Source organism: Orycteropus afer, unplaced genomic scaffold, assembly GCF_000298275.1.
Source record: "Orycteropus afer afer isolate SDZICR_OR568_19922 unplaced genomic scaffold, OryAfe1.0 scaffold00233, whole genome shotgun sequence".
Taxonomy (NCBI): domain Eukaryota; kingdom Metazoa; phylum Chordata; class Mammalia; order Tubulidentata; family Orycteropodidae; genus Orycteropus; species Orycteropus afer.
In genome coordinates, this window is record NW_006921820.1 from 1,065,203 (window position 1) to 1,083,576 (window position 18,374).

At 42.8% G+C, this 18,374-nt stretch overlaps 1 protein-coding gene across 1 annotated transcript in view; it reads right to left on the reverse strand.

Annotated features, from left to right (window-relative positions):
- TSPAN3 (tetraspanin 3) overlaps positions 1 to 1,483 on the reverse strand; it is a 39,756-nt gene extending 38,273 nt beyond the window's left edge. The window contains exon 1 of the mRNA XM_007948928.2: positions 1,421 to 1,483. Coding sequence (XP_007947119.1) covers positions 1,421 to 1,483 — 63 coding nt within the window. The remainder of the gene's footprint in view (positions 1 to 1,420) is intronic.
- Positions 1,484 to 18,374: the final 16,891 nt, after the last annotated feature.

Here is an 18,374-nt window from a genome sequence, read left to right on the forward strand (position 1 = left end):
AAAATTAAAAAAAAAAAAAGAAGCAATATGAAACAGTTGTAACTGGAAAAGAACAAATCATGGAAACCCCAATGTCAGTTAGGACTTTCTTCTTCACATTGTCAACAACCTAAGCGACTCTATGGCAATACATGTAAACATGCCTTGTTATATACAACCATCCTTCTATGCTACAACAATCAGTATATAAAAAGTTTCATGCTTTGGTTAGGAGGGTAAGGAGAAAAAGATTCTTTCCAGATGAGGTATGGGGAAAGCAGGGCAGGGATAGTAGAATGGGGATCAGTGAGGACCAGGGGAGAGCACATGAAAAATATGAGGTGTGACAACATTCAAGTAGTGTTCTGGGGACTGAGAAGTCTGTTCAGGGAAGCAATTGTATAAGGAAATGATGGTAAGGAAGGAAAAGTGATGGGGCACCAGACTGGAAACTTAAGTTCCAACACCAGATGAAGGCAGTTGAACCGCATTCTACTGCTTGAGTTTTTTGGAGTTTTGTTTGTTTTTAAACAAAAGACAGCGATGTGATGGAACAAATGCTTAATAAGTTTTATCTGAGAGCAAGGTCCAGATGGACTGGAGGGTGGAGAGACTGATAGGAAGCAACAACACAAGTTATAAAAGTCCCTGGTTAGACAAGGACCTTAATTAACTAAGATGGAGAAGTTACAAAACAACCCTTTCTCTGGGGGCGTGTCCAAAGGAAATTTTTAAGCCGCTTCTTACTGAATGTTAACTCATGGCTTTCAAAATCTTGAGAAATTCGAAATCATACTTAACCAAAATTTATAACTTGAAGCTATCTGTGCTCATGACCACAACAAATAATCGAAGGATTATTTGGCTTCTAAAGTAGAATCCCTTCGGTTTTCTGGGCTGCTGACCAACCAGTTCTCTAAGCACAAAGAGCTCTAAGTCAAAATCCCTCACCCCCGATTCAGTAGCGTCCCCGCAAATCTCACATGCCTCAAGGCTGCCACTGGACCTGCGGGGCTCCAGGCCCTGACAAAGAAAGCAGAGCCTGATCCTTTGGGGAATATCCTATTTCGAGTCTGATGTCCTTAAAGAATCTGAGAGCTTTTCCCCCCGCAAGCTGCTGCAGAAAGACAGTGGACTCGACCCCGCCTCGCTTCACGAAGCCCCTGGCACGGAGCCAACAGCTTCGGCACAAGCCCCGGCGGCAAGGCCTCCACATATGGAGGCCGCGGGAAGCCCTGGGGGCGTCCCATCACCTCACTCCACGCCCGGGGCCTTCGTCCAGACCTGGCGAGGAGGCTCCGGGCCCGGGCTCTCCCAGCGCCTCAGGCGCAGGGCCCCGCTGCCTCGGTCCCGCAGCGCGAGGCCCTACGGAGCTTGCGCCGAGGCCTTTCCGTGCCGCGCCGTCAGCCCTAGTCCTTCGCTGCCCGCCTGTACCGCTCACCCAGAAGATGAGGTTGAGAAAGACCAGCACAGTCTTGGAGGAGGTGATGCCGCACTGGCCCATCGTGCTGGTGGCCCGCTGAGGCCCGGCTCGGCGAGCGGGGCTGCGCTCACCGAGCGAGGCGGCAATGGCGGCGGCGCCTCCCGGCTGGGAACTACACGTCCTGCGCGGTGCTCCCCTCAGCCCCCGACGCCGTCGCTCACCCCCAGCCCCAGCAGCGCCACACTCCTCCGCGCAGCCGCCGCTTTACCCTTAAGGCCCCCCGCGCAACTCCCTGGCAACGGAGTCCCGCCCACCGCGGCCGAGCCGGCAGCTTCAGCCAATCGTTCCAGTGGTGCCCGCAATGAGACCACGCCTCTTAAAGGGGCGAAAGATTCAGAGCGTTTTCTTGGTCTCTGGTCGCCCTTAGACGCAGAGAGGGCCTGTTAGGGAAGTTCAGGTGGACCAGACTCACCTTTTATCTGCAGAACTATGTGTACTGTGTCAGCCTTATAGATGATTCAGAGCCCACAGAGCTGTCTTCCTACCTGGTCCACTCTTCCCTAGGAATGTCTGAGACACTGACTGATTTCTTCCACTGCACATGGAGATTTTCCTGACCAGGTATGTCATCAGACAGCAATGTTTGGGAGAGACAGTGAACTTCAACAGATATTTATGGAAAATTTATTGTACCAGACACTAGGCTACCTCTTAGAAGTCTTTGTTAGAAAGGAGGGAAAATTAGTGATGGGTTGGGAAGGCAAAGACATGTTTGTGTGGGTGTGTGGTTTGGGACAAGGTAGAACATCAAGTCTATTTCAGGGTAGTACATTTTGGGCCTAGATTTACACCGAGTACAGAAACACCCTTTTACGTTGCAAGGTTTCACAATTGTCTCCTAATCTTGGATCAGTTATAGCAATGAACACTTATTGACTGCTTACCATGTGCCAAGCTCTTTGAACCCCCTCAACCTTAGGTGGAAGGTACTATGATTATCAGCCTCATTTTACTGATGGAGAAATTGAGGCTTAGAATGGATAAGAAACTTGTGGAAAGCCACAGAGAGAGGAGGTGGTGTACTGCATAAACCTTATTCTTAGCTACACACTAAACTGCCTCTGCTCCCTGTCTTCCCAACCATTCCCAACTCAACTGAGCTCTTAAAGACATCCATTTATTTCCCCTTAATCAGCTCACTTTCCCACTTTCGCTGCTTCCTACAGCACTGCTGGCTAATCACTTTCCCGAAGCCCTCTCAGCAAGACCTTCCCATTCTATTCATTTGCACCAAGCCACCTAAACCAAAACCAAACCTATTCCCATTGAGTTGATTCTGACTCATAATGACCCTATGGGACAGAGTAGAACTGCCCTATAGGATTTCATGCTTGGTAAGGTGGAGAGTCGACGAAAGAAGGGAAGGCCCTCCACAAAATGGATTGACATAGTGGCTGCAACGATGGGCTCAAGTATAACAAGTATCATGGAGCTGGTGCGGGACCAGGCAGTGTTTCATTTTGCTGTGTATCGGGTCACTATGAGTCGGAGACAATTGGATGGTACATAACAACAGCATAGGTTTTCCAAGGCTGTAAATCTTTACGGAAGCAGACTGCCTCATCTTTCTCAGAGACTAAAGTGGGTTCAAACCACCCAGCTTTTGATTAGCAGCCAAATGCCTTAGCCACTGCACTACCAGAGTTCCTTGCTGGCCCCTACCCACTACAAATTTCTTTCCACTTTGACTCCTTGCTGAGAATTTGCATTTCCACCCCTAGGTATGTTGAATCAGAATCTACATTTTAACAAGATCCCCAGGTGATTCTTATGGACCCCCAGCTTATTCATATGTTTGAATCTTGTTCAAGTGTAGATTCTTGTACATTCTGATTCAGCGTACCTGGGGTGAAAATTTAATATCTCAGCAGGGGGTTGAACCAGAATAAACTGGTTCAAAGCCCAGTTTCTCTCTGCTTTGCCTCCTTCCCAAAAACATTTCTTCATCTTCACTCCTGCCTTTCCATTTCCATGAGGAGGCCTCCAACCATTTGCCATTTGCCATCTGCCCTTCCTTACTGGAAGGTGGGCCTCAGCTTCCTATACATTGGAAATTCCATCAGAGTCTCAGGGGGTGGGCCTCAGGGAATTGGTCTTTGTTTTGAGCACCCCAGGTGATTCTAATATGCTGCCAGGAGTTTGAACCACTTGCTGGAAGCTCATAAACATGCACCAGTCTCTCCCATCCTAGAGAAACTTCTTAGTTGACATTGCCTTTTTCTCCCTTTCTTTTTTCTCTCAGCCAAAGTTCTTGAAAGAGTTGTCTTGTCTAGCACTTCTCAGATTTTACTGTACACACGAATCATCTGGAGAATCTTGTTAAAATGTAGAGTCTGATTCAGAAGGTTAGTCTGGGGCTGAGATTCTGCATTTCTAACAAGCTCCCAGGTGATGTCGACACAGCTGGACCACTCTTTAAGTAGTGAGGGGCTGGAAATCTGGTCGTCTTCACTTCTCACTTCTAATTTGCTGCACTGTGGCTTCACCCCACTGTCTCAGTGAAATTGCTCTCGCCAAGGTTGCCAATGACCTATCGCTATCCCTTCTCTGAGGAAGCATATAAAATGGTTAAGAGCACAAACTCCAGGGTCTGACAGTCTGGGTTTAAAATGAAGCCCTACCATTTACTAACTGGGTGACCTCTCTGAGCATAAGTATCCTCAACTGAGAGAAGGGATAATGGTGATGAAGACACCTACCTCACGTGACTGCTGTGAGAGTTAATACACTTAGGAGGGCAGGGATGTTTCAGTGGCTATTGATGTTTCCCAGGATTCTGGTTCAGGCCTTTTGAGGATCTCACCCTGCCTGGATCATCTCACCCAGTCTCTTGAATTTGGTTACTATCTAAGTGTGGAGCTCTCCTGAATCTGTAACTTCACCTCAGCTCTTTCTCTCAATTCCCTATCCTTCTATCTAATTGCCTGCTGCATAGTTACATGTCCTCTGTGACTGACCTTTTATACCAGGAGTTGTGGATAGAGCAGTGACGTGATTAGACATGTACCCTGGCCTCAGGAAGTATGCCAGCTGAAGTAGAGATTAAGCACTAACTGCACAATTATTGATTTAATTGCAATTGGGATAAGTGATACCAACTCCTGACTCAAACTTCTCAAGAGTGTATAACAGGGACCCTGATTCCATCTGGGGGTGACTCATAAGTGCTCCTGGTTCAGCATGTCCCAAACTGAGCTCATCATTTCCTCCAAGCCTGCCCCTCCTCCACTGTGTCTGTAGCTCAATGAATACCACACCCACCCTCTCACCCAGGCCAAGAGCTGGGCATCATGACTCATATATTTTTCCTCACTGACCCCTTCTACCCACTCGGAGTGGAAAATTAACCTTATTAGGTAACTCTCGGTACCCCAAATCCCTACTGTGTAGTGCCCAAGCAGTCTGATTTTGTCCCTACTGGCAAAGTTGTTCTTACAATTGTCCTATAAGAAAGAGAACAAGTGAGGCAAGGTCCTCCCCAGAAAAGTAGACCTACTATATGTCCCTCTATGCCTGACCTTGGCACAGCTGTCTGGGGGATGATGGGAAGATAGGGTACTTGTGCCTTCTCATACTGACCCTTGGTTTATAACTTTTCCCAATAAACTCTGTTTCTCTTTTTTTCTTTTTAATTTTTATTGTGATTTAAGTGAAAGTTTACAGAGGAAATGCACTTTCCATGCAGCAGCTCACATACTTTGTCTCATGACATTGACTGCAATTTCCCACAATGCAACAGCTCCTCTCCTACTTCCTCCCCATAGTTACCTTTTCCCTGTGTCCTTCCCGCCCATCCACTTCTGCCCCCGACATGTGTCCCTGTTCATACACAGCCCTTCTAGTCTCCCATGATTGATCTCTCCAAGGAGTGTATCTACCTAATGTAAATGTTTAGCTCACATGCCTGTCTTTTGTTTGGCTGGAAGCTATGGGAGTTGGTTCAATTCCAAACCTGAAGGGCAAATAAGGGCCATAGTCTCAGTGGTTCCATCAGGCTCTATCAGACCAGCAAACCTGGTCCCCCCCCTTCCCTAAGGCACTTGACCGCTAACCAGAAGGCTGGGGGTTCAAACCCACCGGCCACTCCTCAGAAGGAAGGTTGGGCAATCTACTTCCATTGTGATACTGCCTTAGAAACCCAAGGAGGGGTCACTGTGAGTTGGGTCCGACTTGACGGTACATAACAACAACAACAACAATGATTTTCAGTTTTGTTCCACAATGTTCTCCCACTCTGTCCAGGATCTCCTACATAGATCCCCCTCTGAGTGGTTGACAGTGGTAGCTGGACACCATCTACTTCTTCTGTTCTCATAGTCATATAGGCTGAGGATTGCATGATGTACCAGTCCCTTGGACTAATTGTTTCCATATGTCTTTGGTTTTCTTCATTCTTCTTTGCTCTGGATGAGGAGAGACCCATTGTTGCATCCAGATGGCCACTTGCAAGCTTTGAAGATCCCAGTTGCTACTTACCAAAGTAGGATGTGAAACAATGTTTTTGTGTAGTATGTTATCCCAATTGAGCTTGGTGTCTCCTGCAACTATGGTCCCAGGTCCACAGTCCAACTATTTGCTCCTTCTAGGTAATTGGCTGTGGCCAAGAAATGACTGCAACCTTGTGCCTTGTCAGCTATACTATATACCTGGGAATTCTTACAGAACATACAAATACACTTGTAGAAAGATTGTCTGCCAACACTATACATGGTCATGGGCACACTCCCCCCTGCATCCAAAACCAAAACCAAACTCACTGCCATTGAGTCAGATCCAACTCATAGGTAGGGGTATCACTACAGAAGTAGATTGCCCAATCTACCTTCCTAGGAGTAGCTGGTGGGTTTGAACTGCCAGACTTCTGGTTACTAGTCAAATGCCTTAGGCATTATGTCACCAGAGATCCTCCTCCTAATAGTTCAGCCTGTCCACCCATCTATCCACTCGTAGATCAATGTTTCCCTTCACTGACAATGCAGTACTGTATGTGCAAAAGGGTTCCTCTTTGTTGTCTGTACCTCCCATGCACCTCTCTCTGTCTTCCTCTTCCAATGCTACTGTGTTGATCACTCACATTTGGTACATTGCCCTTCTCTTTGCCCAAATCAATACTTGTCTCTACCTATTGACAGTGTTCCCTCTCCTCCCCTCCCACCCCTGATAACCAACAAAGAAAATTTCCATATATAAACCTTTTCTTGGTTTTTTACAATAACGGACTAATACAATATTTGTCCTTCTGTGATTGACTTATTTCACTCACATAATGTCCTCCAAGTTCATCCATGTTATGTAGTGTTTTGCCGATTCTATTTTATGGTAAGTTGTAAAATTCACTCTGATCCACATTGTGTGACATAAAGAAAGAGAGAGAGGATGGAGTGGGGAGAGAGGAAAGGAAGGTAGAAAGGAAGTTAGGTTTGTTTTTATTTTTTTCTCATTGTAAAAACCATGCCTGCTTGTGGTGATTAGTGTCTTTATTAGCCCAGTTCTGCAGATTGATTTGAAAGATTGCAAATAATAATGCCTGCTTGTTCAAAGCTGTCCTGCATTTGAGCAACCTGCTCTTGGGGGAGGATTCCCATCATGTGAGTCTATGAGGAAGCCCAGCCAAGAACCACACAGTCCTTCTCCTTGCCCTCTGGCAGCTAGAAAGTGGGCACATGATTGATGTTGGTGAATCAGATGATCACGTCCAGAAATCTGAACCTTGAGAGACTGACACAAAGACCCAGGGACAGTTAGCAAGAGAGGTGATAATGGCAACAGTGAGTTCGTGAGTGCCTATGTGACAGTGCAAGCGGCAGTCTCCTAACCAAACTATTCCTGAGCTTTGACTTTGACTAGGTTCTCCTGCTGAGGCTCCCCAGCTTCCTGAAAATTCTGGGAACTACCTAATGTCCTTCCAGTAAATCCTTTTCTGCTCACGGTAGCCGGAATCAATTGCTGTTATTTATAATCAAGAATCCTGACGAATAATACAATGCTTGTTATAGAAACACTGGAAAATTCCAAAAAGGAGAAGAAAAAAACTCATTGCTATACATCCAGAAAAAATAACCATGAATAATTTTGTCCAGTCTTTTACTATATACGTATTTTTGATGTAATATCAATTATATAATTATATAAAAGTTTGTATACTCTAAATTTGTATACTCTAACATCGTATACTCTAAACTATAGGGTCTTATGAGTCTGAATTGACTCTACAGCAGTAGGTTGTCTTTTTTTTTTTTAATACTCTGATTTTTTAGATTATTGTATGCTTAAAAATTTCTACATGTATTCATTGTAGAAAATTTGAAAACTTGAACTTAAACAAACAAACAAACTACAACAACAACAATAAAAATGACCAGAGATAACTACTGTTAATAATTTGGTGTACTTTCTAAAAATTTTTATCTGCATTATTGCACAGCTGAGAACACACTGATTATTCCACATTTTTATGCATAGTCAACTGAGAAATTTCAACTCTCCTTTATAAAAGATGATATGAAGAGATTCAGGGGATGGACAATATCTACTGCTTGCCTGGTATATTAATCTTTACCAATTAAAAAGCCTTAATAGATTCAGGGCTTTAAAGATGCAGAACATCATTACTCCAGCTTCTTGGCAATGAATATGCATCTGCGGACAAGAAGACTTTTTGTTCAGCTGTTTTCCTGGCACTGTGCTCTAAGCTCTTAAAGTTTGTCCATTATTGGCAAGAGCTGAAACACAATAGAAGTCATTATTGTTTTTAGTGTCATCAAACATGCAAAGATTCCACATGAATTGTGGAATGAGCTCTGTTACTTGAGAAGCATTTTTCCAGGAACTGGGCAAGAAGTGGAGTGGAAGGTAAACAGCTGATGAGGTGATTCAGTGAAGTGGCTAAGAACATGAGTCCTGCCACCCAACTGCTGAGGTTTGACTCTGGGCTCTTACCCCTCAGTTGTTTTGTGACCTGGGACAAGTTAATGTAACATGAGTAATAACTCACTATGTGGTTTAGGGAGCTCTCGTGGTATAGTGCCTAAGCCATTTGACTGCTAACCAGAAGAATGGTGGTTCAAGCCCACCAGCCACACCTCTTAAGGAAGATTGGGCAATCTACTTCCGTAGAGATACTGCCTTGGAAACCCAAGGAGAGGTCACTATGAGTTGGAAATGACTCGATGGCCATGAGTTTGGGTATTTTTTGGAATAGTCACTAATATTTTCTTTTAGACTTTTGCATCTATGTTGAGTAGAGTGGTGATAAGAATAATACCTATTTCACAGAATACTATTTAATCCTAGATGATTAAACAAGTAAATAAGAATAATTTAATCCTCTAGGATCAAATAAGTAGATAAACACAAAGTACCCAGCTCTACTGCTGAGCTGCAGGATCTGCACATGACACAGAACTGAAGTGGATCACTGGATCTGAGAAGCCTTTTAAGTCCTTTGCATCACAACTTTCCATTCCTAAATTATTCCTTAAAAAAACAAAAAACAAACAAGCAAAAAGCTATTGAATTAAAACATAACATTCAAAAAGGTTCCTGAATCACAAATGCACAGCTTGTTCATTACAAAGTGAACACACTGTGTAAACCATCACCCAGATAGAGAAATAGATCATGACCAACCCAAAACCACTGCAATTGAGTCAGTTTGACTCATAGTGATCCTATAGGACAGAGTAGAACTTCCCCAAAGGGCCTCCATGACTATAAATCTTTATAGAAGCAGACTGCCTTTTCTTTCTCCCACAGACCAGCTGGTGGGTTGGAACTGCCAGTCTTTTGGTTAGCAGCCAAATGTGCATACCAGAGCTCCTTAGATCATGACCAGCAACTCTGAAATCTCTCACAGCCTCTTACAGTCATCACCCCCACCAAAGGTAACACTGTTCTGAGTAAAATACCTAGGAATAAATTTAACCAGGGAGGTGGAAGACTTATACATGGAAAACTAAAACATTGCTGAGAGAAATGAAAGAAAACAGAAGTAATCAGAAAACCATCTGTGTTTATAGATTAGAAGACTTAATACTGTCGTCAGTACTACCCAAACAATCTACATATTCACCGCAATCCCTATCAAAATTCCAACAACACTCTGCAGAAATGGAAAAGCCAATCCTCAAATTCATATGGAATTGCAAATGGCCCTGAATAGACAAAATAATCTTGAAAAAGAAGAACAAAATAGGACTCACTTTCCAATTTCAAAACCTACTATAAATCAATGCCCATGGAAGCAGTAGTCAAGAACTCAAACAATGTATTGCACTGGGCAAATCTGCTTTGTGCTAAAGAGTTAAAAGTGTTAAAGAGTAAAATGTGTTAAAGAGTAAAGATGTCACTTTGAAGACTAAGGTATGCCTTACTCAAGCCATGATATTTTCAGTAGTCTCATATGCATGTGAGAGATGGACAATGAATAAGGAAGCCTGGAGAAGAATTGATGTATTTGAATTGTGGTGCTGGTGAAGAATATTGAATATACCATGGACTCCCAGAAGAACGAACACATCTGTCTTGGAAGAAGTAAAACCAGAATGCTCCTTAGAAGTGAGCATGGCCAGACCTCATCTCTAGTTCTTTGGCCATGTTATCAGAAGAGACCAGTCCCTGGAGAAGAATATCATTCTAGGTAAAGTAGAGGGTCATCAAAATAGGGAAAGACCCTCAACAAGATGGATTGACACAGTGGCTGGGACAGTGGCCTCAAGCATGGCAATGATGGTGAGGATGGCACAGGACTGGGTAGTGTTTCATTCTGTTGTACATAGTGTTGCTGTGAGTTGGAGCCAACTCAATAGCACCTAACAACCACAACAACACTATAAACCCACAGTAATCAAAACAGTGTGGCAATGGTATGAGGATATATGTGTGTGTGTGTATACTATATATGTGTGTATATGGCACTACACCACCAGAACTCCTTATATTTTATATATATACTATATATACATATATATATATATACACACACACACATATGTATATATATATGGATTTATATATACACAATATGTCATATATGTTGTGTGTATATATATGTTGTTGTTGTTATTTGCCGTCGAGTCGGCCCCGACTCATAGCGACCCCTCCTTGGGTTTCCGAGGCAGTATCACTACGGAAGTAGGATTGCCCAACCTTCCTTCCGAGGAGTGGCTGGTGGGTTTGAACTGCCAGCCTTCTGGTTAGCAGTCCAGTGCCTTAGGCACTATGCTACCAGAGCTCCCGTGTATATATATATGTATGTATATATATATATATACATATACATACATACATATACATATATATATATATATATATATGCCGGGCCGTGATATATATATATATGTATATATATATGTGTGTGTGTGTATCTATCTATCTATCTATCTATCTATCTATATATACCAATGAAATAGAGAGTTCCAAAATAAAACTGATATATTTATGGTCAGTTGATTTTCAACAAGGGTGCTAAATCCATTCAATGGGGAAAAAATAGTCTCTTTAGCAAATGGTGCTGGGATAACTGGATCTCCACATGCAAAAGAATGAAGTTGGACCCCTACTTCACACCATCTACAAAAATTAACTTAGAATGGACCAATGGCCTAAATATAAGTGCTAAAACCAACTTGAGGGTAAAGTTTCAAGACCTTATTTTTGACACTGGATTTTTAGTTATGACACCAAAAACATGAGCAACAGCAACAAAATATAAATTAGATTTCATTAAAATTAAAAACTTTTGTGCATCAAAACATTTTATCAAGATAGTAAAGAGACAACCTACAGAATAAGAGAAAATATTTGGGAGCAATATGTCTAATAAGACTTTAGTATCTAGAATGGAACTCTGGTGGCATGGTGCCTAAGGCATTTGACTGCTAACCAGAAGGCCGGCGGTTCAAATCTGCCAGCCACTCCTCAGAAGGAATACTGGGCAATCTACTTCCATAGTGATATTGCCTCAGAAACCCAAGTAGGGATCGCTATGAGCCAGATCAGACTCAACAGCAGTGAGTTTGGTTTGTTTTATCTAGAATACATAAAGAACTCCAATAACTCAACAGCAAAAAAGACAATCCAGTTGAAAAATGGGCAAAGGACTTGGCTGGACATTGCTCCAAAGAAGATATACAAGCGGCCAATGAACACTGTCATTAGTCATTAGGGAAATGTAAATCAAAACCACAATGAGATACCACTTCACATCCACTCCAAAACCAAAACCAAACTCACTGCTTTCAAGTCTGTTCTGACTCATAGCGACCCCTCCTTGGGGTTTCCAAGGGGGTATCTCTATGGAAATGGATTGCCCAGTCTTCCTTCCAAGGACTGGTTGGTGGGTTTGAACCTCCAGCCTTCTGGTTAGCAGTCAAATGCCTTAGGCACTATGCCACAGAACTCCTTCACACCTATTGTTGTTTGTTGTTGTTGTTATGTGCCGTCGAGTCAGCCCCGACTCATAGCGACCCCTCCTTGGGTTTCCGAGGCAGTATCACTACGGAAGTAGGATTGCCCAACCTTCCTTCCGAGGAGTGGCTGGTGGGTTTGAACCGCCAGCCTTCTGGTTAGCAGTCAAGTGCCTTAGCCACTATGCTACCAGAGCTCCCTCACACCTATTTAGGATGACTATTATCAGAAAAATTGAAAACAAATGTTGGCAAGGATGTGGAGAAATTGGAATTCCTAATGGGAATGTAAAATGGTGCAGCCACTGTGGAAAGCAGTTTGGTGGTCCCTCCAAACGTTGAACATAAAATATATGACCCAGCAATTCCATTCCTACACATATATCCAAAAATTTTGAAAGCAGGGATTCAAACCTGTCTGCAGCCCTAATCACAGCAGCCAAAAAATGGAAACCACCCAAGTGTCTATCAATAGATGAATGGATAAATGAAGTATGATGTATACATACAATGGAATATTATTCAGGCAGAAAGAGAAATAGAATTCTGATACATGCTACAACATGGCTGTACCTTCAAAACATCATGCTGAGTAAAATAAGTCAGTCACAAAAGGACAAGTATTGTAGTCCCACATATATGAAATATCTAAAATAGGTAAATGCAGACAGAAAAGTTTATTAGTGGTTTCCAGATGCTGGTGGGAAGACAGATGGGGAGTTATTGCTTGTGGGATACTGAGTATCTGTTTGCGATGATGGAAAACTTTGGAAATAGTGATGATCATTGTACACATTAATTGCTGGCCATTATCTTTATAATTTCCTTCCTTCTACTTCACTTGGGTTTAATTGGATGTTGTGTTCCATCTTCTTGCTCCGTACAAAGGTGGGAGTTCTCATCTATTTCCAATGCCTAGTTTCTGCCATTCAGGGTCAATGGAGTGCTTGAGGTCCTGTGGCCTGCATTTTGTATCATTACTAGGTCTCCTCTTCCCATTTCTACTACCACCTTTGGCACTTTGCCTTGAGGTCCTTGACCTTTCAGAATGCTAAGTGCTGGTACCAAACCAAATCCACTGCTGTTGAGGTGGATCCGACTCATAGCGACCCCTCCTTGGTTTCTGAGGCAGTATCACTACGGAAGTAGATCGCCCAGACTTCCTTCTGAGGAGTGGCTGGTGGGTTTGAACCACCAGCCTTCTGGTTAGCAGTCAAATGCCTTAGGCACTACACCATCAAACTTCTCTATTTTCTCTCCTTGGAGTTATAACCTCATTTACTTGTAGAAAGGCAAATGCGAGAAAGGTGTTTTGGCTACCTCAAAAAGCAGCACATACACAACAAAAGGACATCTGTGCAATTTTCTAGTTGTTAGAGACGTTTGGGTCTCTGGACAGCAGGAGAATTAAGTGTATTTCTGTCTTTATTTAGGTGAGTGGATTGCTTCTTTTCCTAGTTGAAGCATGGGCAAACAGATATTTCGCTTTTCAGATTCTGGTAATTGATTGTCTGTCAGTTTTGATTTTCAGAATTGTTTTGCATTTTTGTGTTTTCCCTGTAAGAAGTGCAGAAAGCTGTAATAGGGGCTTTTTTCCAGACACCACTTCAAACAATCCATCTCCCAGAATGGCCTTTCTGAAATGCAGCTCTAACCAAGCCATATCCCCACTTACAGAACTTTAATAATTCTTTTTATCTACTTTAAAGAGACCAATCTCCCAGTTTGGCTTAAAAGACCCTTTTAAAAGACACCCCCCCCCTTTTTTTTTTAAACAAAGTTCCTAGCTGAGTTTCTGGCGATACTGAATGACTTGCAGTTCACCAAAACTGCTTTGGCTTTGAACATGTTGTACCCTTGTCCTGAAATGCCCTTTCTTGGGCCCCTTTTCCTGGGAAGACTGCTCATCCTTCAAGATTCACCTAGGGCCTCACCTGCAGAAAGTCTTTCTGACTGACCTCACCCCTCAGGCTGGGTTAAATCCTGCCTCCCACAGCCTCCCATGCGCTCCTAATCAAAGAACCTACCCCCACAGGCTTCCACTGGACTGTGAGCTCCTTCAGAGAAAGGACTGTTCTCATGCATCTCTTCCTTCCACACCCAGCTCATGGGAAGGACTCAGTGTGGTTTGTTGATTGGACAGTGTGGCTTTTTCTGGGCTTGGAGCTCCTATCGGATGTAATTCTGATGGCATTAAGGCCTCCACACATATCAATGTGCTGGAACATTGAAAAGACAAGGGCAACACCATTTATTCCCCCTAAGACCTGCTGACCCCTGCAAGCTGTGCCTGTGTACATGTGTAGACAAGTAGCTCCTGGAGTGTCAGGCATAGCTCCCACCCTTCACCCTGTGTAGCCAGATTCCCCTCTTCCATCCTATGGACCCAGCTCTAAATCCAACATGCCCAACCTGTTGGATTGAGGTTAGAAGAGAGGTAGGTAAGGAACCGGTATGAAAACTGCTTCTTTATACTATGAGAGCAAGAGAGTGCTGTACCCACCAGTGGGAGGAGCTTTGCCTCGAGAGTCAGACAATCCTGGAATCAAATCCTGGACCTACACCTGCTATGTGACCTTGCACCAGTTACTCAACTTGTCTGGGGCTCCGTTTCCTCATCTGTAAAGTGATGTTAACAATACATACCTTTCAAGGTGGTTATGTGGATGAAATATGGCAACATAAGTGAAGTAACAGCACCATGCCTGGCATGTAATAGGTGCTTAAAACTGCTCAGCTGTTACTTAAACGCATCAAGTTTCATCAAAAATGCCATCCTTGGTCCCAAATTACCCTTGTTTATGACTTGTCTTCCACAGTAGACTTGGGGATCCTGAGGGTAGTCCTACCAACAAGCATGGCAAGGAGCCCTGGTGATGCAAATTGTTAAGCACTTGGCTGCTAACTGAAAGGTTGGTGGTTCAAATCCACCCAGTGGCTCCATGGGAGTAAGACCTGGTGATCTGCTTCCATAAAGATTACAGCCTCGAAAATCTATAGGGAAGTTCTACTTTGTCCCATACGGTTGCTTTAAGTCAAAAACTGACTCAACAGTACCTAACAACAATGCACTATGCCAGAGGCCCTGTTGAAATATGAATGTGACTTACGGCGCTCAGCCCTGGCAGTTTGTGAAGGAGAAACAAGTTTGAAATGTACAGAGCCAGAAGCTAGACCGTAGGAAATTCTTCTACCATCAGAATGTAGGACTCACTGGAGTTCAGTCAGGATGGAAATTCTCTCTTATCAAGAACATACTCAGCTTAAACAAAAAATACACATTAAAGTCACTTAAAATTGAACAATAGTTTAGCATAACTAGTCCAAAGGGTCTGCCTTGAGCATTATGCTCTTTTAAAAACTATCTAGGGGATCACACTGACAAGAGCAACTAGAAAGATTAGGTAGGAACTTCAGGGGCCAGAGAGCGGAGGGAGGAACAATTCAGAAAAGGAGGGTGCGAATAGTTGCACAACTTGAAGAGTGTAATCAGTTCCCCTAAATGGTACATGTAGAAACTGTTGAACTGTTGTATATTTTGCTGTGCATATTCTCAACAGCAAAATAAATAAAATTTGTTGTTGTTATGTGCCGTCAAGTCAGACCTGACTCATAGCGACCCCTCCTTGGCTTTCTGAGGCAGTATCACTATGGAAGTAGATTGCCCAACTTTCTTTCTGAGGAGTGGCTGGTGGGTTTGAACTGCCAGCCTTCTGGTTAGCAGTCAAGTGCCTGCCATAGGCACTACGCTACCAGAGCTCCTAAAATAAAATTTAGAAGGAAAAAAAAAAAGAGAGAGAAAATAACACAGTAATGCCCCAAATACACTTATAAACACACCACACATCTTATTTCATTTTTTTTTTTAAATGGGAAACATGCACAATAAACAATTTCTGAGATCCAGGGGTTATCAGGCTTAAGTACTATAGCAGTACTACAAACAGCAAGTACTTCTGTACTTGAAATTCCATGCCTTATGTATTGCAATATGTGGAATTGCTTCTTGATGTAACTGATGCATCTTGTCCTGAGGAGGTCTGGCAGTTCCAGATGAAATGGCACACCAAATTGCCACCAATACAGCAAGACAGCCTGGAGAAACAAGTGTTCCAGTGACAAAATCGCTACACATATTCATCAATAAATACAGTGTGTGTTGTTTAAGAGTAATTTGATTACGCAATTATGTAGCTCAAAGCAATGTAATAGCAATTTAAAAATGCATCTAAGTTGCTCTAGCTAATGAGAACCATCAATTCCAAGAGTATTTAAGATTGGTCCCTGCACAAAAAAATCTTGAAACACCCTGAAATCTTACAACTCATTTATAAAAGAAATTTGGGAGACGTTTCTCCCCATTTAGTGACAATTCTAAAAATTTTCATCACTTTACAGACAAGTCACAAAACCAAAAGAAACTTTTCTATACTACCAATCATAAAATAATAAATTGGTTAACCACACCAGAGGAAAACTAAATTTTCTTCTTATTTTCACTATAAGAAATAGCATCACAAAAACATGGTCATATGAAGAGGCAATCAGTGGGTATGCAGCCAAGAACGAAGGAAAAAAAGGGTCCTATATAGGTCTTAGGGATTTAATAAAAATATGCTATTTGGGGAGATTTTGTGATCTTGGTGGTATTTGTCAGCTTCTCTTATTTGTAAGTTGTTTTCATTTCTTTCCTCATTTCAAATAAATATTTTATGTTTTTAAATTTATTTTGCATTCAACATTTTTATTAGTTTCTTTTAAAAGGCTTCCAAACTGTATAACCTTAACCAGTTGCTATCAGGTGGATCCCAACCCATGGAGATACCAAGTGTGTCAGAGTAGAACTGGGCTCTATAAGGTTTTTAATGGCTGTGACCGTTTAAAAGAATGTCACCAGGGCCTTCTGTAGAGGCATCTTTGGATGGATTCAAACTGCCAATCTTTTGGTTAGTAACACGAGCACTTGACCCTTTGTACCACCCAGGCGGGAGAACTGAGCAGGAGACATTGCAGTATAAGCTTAAGGTAAACTTGGATCCACTATTCCCTGTGGGGCTGCACTGACTCACACCCCATAAAAGACCCCTCTGGTACCCCAGTTCCTCTTGCTCTTTCCAGCCACTTCAATCTCTCATGAGTGAGACTCTGCACCTGCACTGAAGTGCACAGCAGCTGGCTCTGGTCTGGCTGCAGGCCACACCCAGTCCTAGTCCTGGGCACAGCAGGCAGGTACAGCAGAGCCTCCCAGGAGGAAGGAGCCCTGCCCTGGGAACTCTCATCTCCCATACACTCCTGCACACAAGCTTTCTCTGGCTCCTCAGCACCTCTAGGACAAGAATCAGCTGGCATTCTAGACCCTTCTGAGCCTGGTTTTATTGTACATTGAAAATGTGGCATTTTTGAAAAAATTACATTTCCTTGCAGACTAAAGCTGACAAATAGGAAAGCAATTTTGTATCTGGCTACCACAGTAAACACTTTCTTTTTTTCCTGTTGGCTCTATAGGGATTTCTAGGTAGACAAGCATGTCATCTGCAAATAACAATGTGTTCTATTCCTTTCAAATATTTATACATCTGTACCAGTCAGAGATTCTGTTTGCAAACAATAGGAACCAATTCTAACTTAAATTAACATTGGAAGTGGTAGAATTAAACTCTAGGTGGCCAACATAACCAACACATTTCTATTACTCTTCTTTTCATGCTTATAATGCTAAAAAAAAAAAAAAGTTCCAGCCTAACATAACTGAAAACATCCTCGCCTCTTTTATCAGCTACTCTATACAGGTTCAAGTGCAGGGTTTCTGGATGAGGTCTATTTCTCCTCTATTTCTGTCCCAATTCTGTCTCAATATTCCGCAAACAATGCATACAATAATGAATCAAAGGGAAAGACAAGAAAAAAGACATTCATTGAAATACATCAATAGTATATACATGGCACATGTATATAACAACACATGGCACAAGGAGCCCTGGTGATGCAACAGTGAAGTGCTCAGCTGCTAACTGAAAGGTTGATGGTTTGAACTCAGCCAGGGCCTCCATGGGAGAAAGACCTGGCAATCTGCTCCCGTAAAGATGATAGCCTTGAAAACCCTTTGAGGCATTTTTGCTCTCTCCTATAGGGTTGCTGTGAGTTGGAATCACTCAGCGGCTCCTAAAAATAATAACATATATTGCACAGCAAAAAAAAAAAAAGTAAGTAGAAAACATAAAGGAACTCTGGTGGTACAGTGGTTAAGCACTGGGTTGCTAACTGAAAAGTCAGCAATTTGAACCCACCAACCACTCCATGGGAGAAAGAGGTGGCAGTCTGCTTCTGTAAAGATTATAGCCCAGGAAACCTTATGGGGCAGTTCTACTTTGTCCCATAGGCTTGCAATGGGTTTTTTTTTTTTTTTGGCTTTTGGAGAACATAGGACCCTATTCTGCACCTGCCTTGGTTGGTAAGCATAGTGTTCTCCCTCTACCTTCCACTCCACATTTACTTCGCCTTCAGCC